At 44.7% G+C, this 9,354-nt stretch overlaps 1 protein-coding gene across 1 annotated transcript; it reads right to left on the bottom strand.

Annotated features, from left to right (window-relative positions):
- Positions 1-4,408: 4,408 nt before the first annotated feature.
- LOC136516262 (bZIP transcription factor 12-like) lies at positions 4,409-8,408 on the bottom strand. Its single transcript, XM_066509617.1, has 4 exons — positions 7,681-8,408; positions 7,463-7,534; positions 5,493-5,522; positions 4,409-4,766 (listed from the first exon to the last, which is right to left on the bottom strand). Exons 1-4 carry the CDS (start codon positions 8,269-8,271, stop codon positions 4,689-4,691), a joined length of 771 nt encoding a protein of 256 aa, XP_066365714.1. The 5' UTR covers positions 8,272-8,408; the 3' UTR covers positions 4,409-4,688.
- Positions 8,409-9,354: the final 946 nt, after the last annotated feature.

Genomic DNA, 9,354 nt, shown 5'->3' with positions numbered 1-9,354 from the left:
GTTTCAAACTGGGTTGCTACATACTCCCTCTTTGAAATTACAATGCTGTTTTTTTTCTTCTATAGAGCTTGTTAATTAATACACAATTTCTGTGAGAATTGATGTCATTAGATTTGTATTGAAAAATACTTATCATTATAATTTTGTACCACATAAATGAAATACTTCATTTGTGGAGTAATTGTCGGTCAATGGCTTGTCCAAATGAAACTAAATATGCCTTGTAAAAGAATGGTTGGAGTAATACACAACTACACAAGTTTGTGTGCGGATCCAACCTGTTTTTCTATTGGTGGTCACTGTATTTCTTATGTAAATATTTTGCTTTGCATCAATATCATTCAAATTTGTTTTTGGTCCTCTTCTGAGAGCATATGTAAATAATCAATTTGTGACATTTGTATCTGATCTGTAGTTCTGTACTATCTGTTTCCTCTCTTACCCATGTTTCTGAGAAATGGGTACATCTATGATTCTTTCGTTACTGTTGATATGGCTAATCCTCGGTTTGTACCATGAAAATGGTACTACATTCACAAATGTCGGTTGTTATAATTTTGCACTGAGCCAATTCTCATACTTCGACCAAGTCTTCTAATAGTTTTATTATGAAAAATATATTTCATAAATAAACTAATGATATTGATTTGGTATTATGGACGTGAGAATTGTATTCTTTTTAGGATGAAGAGTACATTTTGTATCAAGAAAACTCAAGAACCAAGAAAAAATAATGTAGACGTCCGAAGAATGTAGACATTACTGAATGTAGAAACTCAACATGTTGCTTAGGCTATTATATTGGGTCTGTTGGGAAGAGCTCCACTATTAGGAAAAAAAAAATCTAGATCCACCGTAGAGTAGCTCTAACATAGATCTTGGATTTGTCAAAGTGTTTGGTATAGCTCTACCTCATCTCTATCGCACTTGAACATGGCACCCATGCGTCAGCAGGCGTATTGCAAAAAAAAAAAATAGGCTTTTTTCCCTCGCAACTCGACAAGCTTGTGTGTAGGATGGCCCGGGCTTGCGGCCACCGAAAGGCCGTGGCCTAGCGGGCACACAGCGTCACTAGTGGACGCGGCTAGGAGAGGTGTGAATAGCCTACAAAAAAAAATTATCTATAGAAGCACAAACACTGGAGCAAGGTGGTTAGTAAAATAACAAGCCCTATCTTATCCAAGCAAGCACCTACATAATTCTAGTAGCAATTGAATTCTACACTAAATCACAACACCACACTAGAGCTACCTGCTAAGAAGGCTACTCTAGCTAGTTAAACTAGTGAGCAACTAAGCTAGCTACTCTATTACTAAAGCTATAACTAAGTAGAGAGCTACTACTAACAAATAACTACAAGTGTGGAGATTGATACCGAGCCAGGCAGTTGAGAGAGAATCAATTTATCTCCGAAGTTCGGTTGCTTGCCGGCAAACCACGTCCTCGTTGTGGCAAGTCTCAATGTGGTGATTCTTGTGCCAAGTAATCACTCAAGCTAGACCCACAACTTAGGTCCCGCAAGAATCAAACACAAGAAGCACTAACTAGCCACGAGCATTTAACTAGAGTTGCTCTTTGCTATCTCCTATGGGTATGAACACAAGAGCCCCTTACAATTTACTTGATCGGAGACAACAATCACCACATGCTCCTCAACGATCCTCCAAAGGGCATGTGGTGAAAAGGCTCACACAAATGTCGGAATGCTAAGAGAGAGCCCAAAGGGCCGGCCAACACATTTATATAGAGGCCCAACAAAAGTAGTCGTTGAAAAGGCTTTTGGCGGGCTGTTTGTGGAGGCACCAGATAAGTTCGGTGCCCACTAGACAAAGCCACACCAGAGCAAGCATTACTCAAATGGACGACTGAGATTTCATCACAGATTTAAACACCTATAGCACATGTTCTGGTGCGATATTAAGGGCATGTTTGGTTTCCTTCTCAGAGAGCCTGCATCGTATCTACCAGCCATACCTTCTCTAGCCAGGCTATGCGAAGTCATTATTATTTGGTTGCTCTGATGTACAGTGCTAGGATGAATAGAGGAGTTATTTGGACTTAGATTTGTGCTCACCTGCATCACCGCTCTCTCGCGCGTACGTGCATGAACCAGACTGAATCTGTTTCCCGTGCATGTGCATCCGGTCTGGCCCTATCTAGGAAAGTTCAGGCAACCAAATGCAAAAAGTCTGCATCCCACGAGCCAGGCCAGGGCATATGCGACCAACCAAACATGTCCTAAGTGTACCACTAGATATATCCGGTGGCCGCACGCTTAGACCCAAAGTCAAACTAGCCATTGAGCCTCCAACGACTAGTGTAGCGCATGTTCTAGTGTGATGAACAATTGGTCACACTGGAACAATACGGTGTTAACACTAAAGAGGTCTAAAACCTGTTTTCCACCACCGGAAAAATCTCGTGCCTAGCATCAGCACTTCCAGTGAGTCCCTTTGAAAAAACCCCTCTCGATGAACAATGCGATCTATTACTCCGGTGCATCCAGTGAGCAGGCACCGGATAAATCTAGGACCTAACCCTAGGTAATGTGCAACTCAACACTGTAGTGCTTCTTCCGGTGACTGCCTAACCTAGGCACCGGATAAATCCTGTGGTGCTAAAAAATCATCGCCAAGTCACAAATTTCGCAAGCTGTCTTAAATTTGCTAACTCCAATATGTTCCAGCATGAATATCATCACCTTAGGCATCGAGTTAACTTTTCAAAAACATTTTTCACTTGCATTTCACTACGTCACTAGGTTTAATGCATATGCAATGTTAGTTCACCCTTAGTGGCACTTAGATAACCGTTAAGCATTAGAGTTTCTCTCTTAATAGTACGACTATCAAACCTAAACCTAACTACACACTCTATTGCGTCTCAGCCAACTGAAAACAAAACTCCTAACAAATACCTTCGCCTTCAGCTTCTTTTCACCTTTTCATCTTCTCCAAGTGTGAGCTTGTTCCATTTAGATTAGTCACCCTTCAACCAACCCCTAGCCATGCTTGTCATCTTGGAGGGCACTCCACCTAGTTTAATTAATAATTAGCAAAATGTTAGTCCATTAGTTGTCTCAATTTCCAAAACAAAACATAGGACTTTCAACGGGAACAATGCTGTAGAGGCAAAGAGGTGGGCATTAGTGTGGGGAGCCTGCAGAGAGGCAGGTAGTGGTGCCAGAAAGCGAGTGGCTACGCTAGGTGATTGTGTGGGGAGGCGGGTGGTGGGGCAAGGAGGGATCTGAGCAGGGGGGGGGGGTTGAGAGAGAGAAAGTTACTGGTGATCTGGTGCATTATCTTCGTCAATAATCTAAATAATGATATTGGACCACTGCATTATTTTGCAGCTTCACAAAAACCTAAAGTTTCTAGAGCACCCTTTTAGGTGCTCTCACAACTCTATCTTTTTTAACTTGTTTAGCTGAAAAACGTGGAGCGGAGCAATCCCAAACACGTCCTAAACCAAAGTTCGGCTAGGTAGCGACTACTCGGCGACTACGCGCGCCTAGTCGCTGGGCGAAGCCCGTCGCCGCGACTAGGGGCATAGTCGCGCATCGCAGGCGCCATTCGTAGAAGGGAGAAAGGGCGGGAAAATAGCGGGTGCGCGGGAGAAACAGGAGCGCGCAGAGAGAGCTGGCACGCCGGAGAAATTAGGCACAGTACAGGGAGAAATACAGCACAGAGAGAGGAGCGCGCAGGAGATCTGGAAGGGGAGACGGTGGCGGCTGTCGATCTGAGAGCACTGACCAGAGAGGAAGGGGAAGCAGAGGAGAGGGAGAGGAAGGGGAAGCAGAGGGGCGGAGGGAAGAGCAGAGTAGCACATCAGGAGGGGAGGGAAGCAGAGCAGGGCATTCGGAGAGGGCAGGAGGGAAGCAGAGCAGCCACTCGTGCCGTCGTGCGGAGGCGGAATAGCAGTTTGGAGTGGCGGCGCTGATGGGGTCGGGATAGGGACTTCGATGAAGCCACACCAGGAGGGGAAGGAGCACATGGGCTGCCTAGTGGGCTGGGCGAGCCCACTTCTTACTCGGCTCCTTTCTTTTTCTTTTTTCCTTTCCTTTTTTCTTCATTTACTGCTCTAAACTGCTGTTTATATTTTTTAATTAATTTCTTAAGGCGTTGCCTCGCCTCACGCTTTAATCGCTTAAACGTATATATATATATATATATATATATATATATATATATATATATATATATATATATATATATATATATATATATATATATATATATATATACACACATCATATATATAATTTATGGCTATATTGTCAAAACGCCTAGGAGCGCCTAGGACCAAGTACTCCTGACTAGACGCTAGGCAATGGGTCAGCGCCTAGATTCCGCCTAGCGCCTAGCTGAACTTTGTCCTAAACTAACAGCTTGGATCAAATATCGGGATATGTCAAAAAAAGATGCCTTTGTAATTAGGATACTTTGGTCCACCGTTCAAGCAAACCTTATTGTTCTTGTTTATACAACACTCAGCCACATTCACAAGGAAACAGTCAGGCTGACAACAGATCAATTTTGAATGGCGTGACTTCATTGATCACGCACAATCACCTAAATGTTTTCCACTATTCCTAAATAGCTGCCAAAGAAAACTAGGAGAAACAGAAGTCTAAAACGAAAGAAACCCTGTAACTTCTAAGAGAAGAACATCAGGGCTCAGTGTCATTTCTACCATTCCATGGAGTTGGTTCTTCTAAGATCTTGTGATGATTTTTTCCTGGTGACTGGAACTACCCTTTCAATTAGCTGCACAAACAGGTTAACTTCTTTAATGAATGACAAAAGAACAGCAACTGTTGCATGTTTGAATTTGCAACTAACCATAGCAATAGATTTGAGAAAATCATGATAGTATAGACATGGAGAAAATCACCATGTCTGATCAGTGTTGAACCTTTAATTGCTATGCTGGAATAATTGGAAACTATTTTTCATTATGTATATGAACTGTTGTAGAAAAAACACCCTCCTCCTGATCGATAGTGACAGGGTAAGACCATAAGATGATAACATATACTATTATTATGATTCTTTAGATTGACAAGCAGTATGATGCTGTGAGATAATTATCAGTAACAGATTAAGCCAGTGGCAGAACTTATTAATATAGCATCAGATGAAAACATATAACTAGCAGGCATACACTCTTCAGAATTCAGATTACAATCAAAGATGGAAAAGAAAGTTTCTTTCCAGGCATTGCAAGCAAATGAGCTAATTAAATTTCTCCCAAAAAGGGAGATTTTGCCCCCCAAAAAAAAGGAATTTTGAGATTACAAAAATGGCTAAAATTTGCTACAGTACATGAAAATTGAAAAGTGATGCCGAAAATTTGTTTCTCACTGAATCCTCCGGAAGCATAATACAAGTTCAAGTTCAAAAACACATGTTAATTTGACAGCCAAAAGCATATCAAAGCAATTACCTAGGCTAAACATGATTTCAAGCAATTATATTGATAACAAAGCTTACCTCCTTAAGTCTCTTTTGGCGTCGGTCCTCCTGGAAAATAATAATGGTACAATAAGATCAATTAAAGGGTAGACTTTATAACCAAAAGTGTGAGACATGAACATATAGATAACCAGTGTTTCACATGTCTCTAAATATATTTCCCCCTATTTTGTATTCTTGTTAATCTAATTCATTTGACAACAGACTTCTGCACAAAACCTCTATACGTTCCATACAAGTAACAAAAAAACCTAGACTAGGACAAATGATTTAATGAACAAGGATATCTGATTCCATGACAATGCTAAAGGAGATAAATTTTCAGACAGAATGAAATGCACTATGGGTCCACAAACTTTTTTTTTTCATATTCTCATTTAGGTACATAAAGCCTCAAAGTGATCATCTAGATCCTTCAAGTTTTCAAGTGGCTTGTACAAAGTGTGAATTCAGGTCCATGATTGAACCTAGAGTGAACTTAGAATGAACTACTTTAGAAGCTAAAAGGATCGAGATGATCTCACTTTGAGAGTTCATAGACCGAGATGAGAATGCAGAAAAAATTTAAGGACCCGCTGTGCATTTCACTCTCAGATATGTCGCCCAGCAAATGTATGACAGTACTCAGTTCTTTCCAATGGTAAAGTGTCCATATTTTTTTCATTCTGAATAAAGCCTCTGGATGCAATGGTAAACGGTTCACTGCTGTTAATATACATCACACCTTCAAATAAAAAAAATGTATGTGTGTGGGTGGGTGGGTGGTGGGGGTGGTGGGGGGGGGGGGGGGGGGGGGTTCTATTTTGTAATAAGGGGGTGTTTGGTTTCCTTGCTAAACTTTAGTCAGCTAAATCTAGTCCTATTTAGCCACTTTTCACCCAAACACTATGACTAAATGAGCTTTAGCCAACTAGTCACTAGGATGTTGCTAAATAGGACTAAACCTCACCTTTTAGTCCCATTTAGTCACTTTAGAGCCAAATACCCTGACTAAAAAGGACTAAAAGACCTCTTTTAGTCTCTTTGGCCCTGTTCGCTTCTCTTATAATCCGTCTTTTTCAGCTTGTTTTTTCAGCCGGAACAGTGTTTTCCTCTCACAACATCAGCCGGAACAGTGTTTCAGCTTGTTTTTTCAGCGAAACGAACGAGGCCTTTTTGTCATCCAAACAAAACATTCAGTGACTAAAGTTTAGTCCATGGTTTAGCTGCTAAAGTTTAGCAAGGAGAAACCAAACAGGCCCTAAATCTGGTTCCCATTCCCTTTGAGGTGCACATGTCATTTGACTCATTTCCTCCCAACCCCAACTATCACAGCCAGGGTTTACAATACCGGTAAGAAAAAAAATTCGGTCCCCAGCGATAAATACGAAATTTCGGAAATTTCGGAAATATCGGTTCAAATTTAAATAAATTTAAATTGAGTTTTAAACAAATTTGGCATCATTTCACTAGAAAAACTCTATAATCCATCATCCATCATAAATTTATATAACATCGACGAAATAACATAATATATCACAGAAGTAGAGCCGCGGTAATATAGTGTGCTGACGGTGGGCGAGCTGCATATACTAGTGCCGTCCAATGTGTGAGTGAGAAAATTAAATAAATTTCAAGAAATTTAGGGCTTTGATAAGACTAGATGATATGGAGGGTCATTTTAGTGTGGTTTGGTGTAATTTTAGAGTGAAAGATGAATTTAACCGAAAAATTTTGACCGATACAAAAAAAATTTCGGACCTCAGCGAAAAAGGCGATATTTCGGAAATTTCGGTGATATTTCGCCGAAATTGTAAACCCTGATCACAGCTGCGCAGCTCTTACGATTCGTGGAATCACCAGCTGGGCAGTTACACAGTGCTTGTACTATGAAATGTTCTGGAATAAAGCAACGGGAACAAGATGTGGCTCGGGGGCCGGGGCATGCTTGAAAGGTCCACCCAACACGTCACAAGACCATTTCCTGAGCGCAGAACCAAGAATAATACCTGCTCCCTTAACAGTTCTGCTTGCTCCTCCTCGAGCTGCATAACCTGCGATTCCAGCTCCGCGACATACGCCTACATATGGGACCAACCGAAAGCATCAAAATCAGCAGCTGTAGTAACCAAAACCAAGTCTGCACGGAACAGCTCAAAATTACGCAAGAATGAATCAAGTTCTGCGAACCACGGAGACATTTCAGCTTTTAACCCCCTTATTATACCTGTTTCCTGTCCCTGGACCTCGCCGCGGACTCGCGGTTCTTGATCATGCGCTTCTGCCGCTGCATCACGGCGCGGTCCGCGGGATCCAGAAGCGCCCGCTTCCTGCTTCCCCTCCGGCCACCTACTCCTACTGCCCCCGCCGCATCTCCGTCACCGTCAGGGAACCCCAGCGCCATGTTCCCCTCCATGACCGCCGCCCTGGCGCAGGAATCCCTGGCGAGGAAATCCTCCAGCGTCATCTCCGCGGCGCCGCTGCCGCCTCCTCTGGCCCCGGTGCCGGAGCAGGCGGCGGGAGGGGGAGGGAGGAGGACGGGCGCGGAGAGCCCTCCGGCTGCGGAGATCTCCTTCCACACCTCCTCCGACGTCCGCCGGGCCGCATCAGCCTCCGGGGCCGCCGCCGCCGCCGCCGGGGAGGGCTCCGCCGGGCCGCCGGCGGCGGCGGCGGCGGCGTTGACGGCCTCGGGGCCGTAGATGTTGCGGATGATGTCGTCCATGTTCATGGATCCGATGCCGCTGCTGCTCCTGAATCGCGCGAGGTCCGAGGCGTGCTGCGGCGGGGACGACGACGCCATCACCCGCGACGACGCCATGCGCCGGGGCGCGCGGCTGGCCCACACGGCCCGACGGGGGGCGAGAAGGGAGGGAGGGGAAAAAAAAACTCACAGACAATCCGCCGCCAAGGAGGTCGGGTGAGGGTCGGGGTCCGGCTCTCGCTTTCCGCTCCCTCTTCAGCGTATTGCGTGCCTGCGCTGTTTTATCGTCTTGCGCGGTGTTCCGTTGCCTCTTTCTTGTCCCGGGAGGACCGGAGGAGGGAGGGGCGGGCAGCCGGAGGAAAACTGTGACGAGAGAGCGGTCTGCGTCCGCCTCGGCGGCTGGAGGGGCGAGACGAGGGGAACCGAGCGAGAGAGAGAAGCGACTGCGACTGAGTCTGCCGAGAGCCTGGAATGGAAAGATTTCCGGGTGGATCGGTGCATGCGCACCGCGGCCGCGGGGAGCTGTGCTTTGCGGCTTTCTGCGTGTCCTCTGTACTTGACGGCCGTCGAACTGTCCAGTGATGAACTGTGAACTGCCTCGTTCGTGGTATCTGACACGCCCGGTGGTGAGCGGAATGATTCCTCGTGTCTCCTCCGCCGGTTGGTGTAGGTTCTCACTTCTCAGGCTGTGGTTCAGCGTGCACCATGTTTGTTTGACACGAATAATATTTTTCTCTCACACCAAATTAGTCGACGATACTTTCAGCCATGGCTTATCAACCAAACAAGTCTAAATAAATAGGGCGCCGGCGCATCAGATGAGAGATTGCCGGGCACATCGTACAGTACAGGACGGACAACAGAGGGAAATGCCGAAGGTGACCAGGGCCTGTTCGGCTGATATTAAAGCCGGCTGAAGCCGTTTTGTTGTGAGAGGAAAATACTGTAGATTCTAGCTAATAAGCCAGCTGATAAGTTCAAACGAACAAGCCCTAATAGACAGGTTTGGTTAGTATAAGTGCGCAGGCTTTCAGCTTTATTACATAGTGACGAAGGGCGTGTTGGTTGCACGCCATGACTTGTCACGTTAAAAGTTCAGCAACTTTGGCAGCTGCTTAGGCCTGGTTTAGTTTCTAAAAATTTCCACCCCAAACTATCACATTAAATCTTGCGACATATGCATGGAGTATTAAGTATAGA

The sequence above is a fragment of the Miscanthus floridulus genome, chromosome 17 (assembly GCF_019320115.1).
Source record: "Miscanthus floridulus cultivar M001 chromosome 17, ASM1932011v1, whole genome shotgun sequence".
Lineage (NCBI taxonomy): Eukaryota > Viridiplantae > Streptophyta > Magnoliopsida > Poales > Poaceae > Miscanthus > Miscanthus floridulus.
This window is presented reverse-complemented; position numbering and strand designations above follow the sequence as displayed.

Excerpts from the sequence above, each read along its gene's own strand:
- LOC136516262 (XM_066509617.1), bottom strand. The coding sequence starts at position 8,271 with ATGGCGTCGTCGCGGGTGATGGCGTCGTCGTCCCCGCCGCAGCACGCC. Across the intron at positions 7,535-7,680 it reads GGTCCAGGGACAGGAAACAG|GCGTATGTCGCGGAGCTGGA; the intron begins GTATAATAAGGG and ends TCCCATATGTAG. Across the intron at positions 5,523-7,462 it reads CAGAACTGTTAAGGGAGCAG|GAGGACCGACGCCAAAAGAG; the intron begins GTATTATTCTTG and ends ATTATTTTCCAG.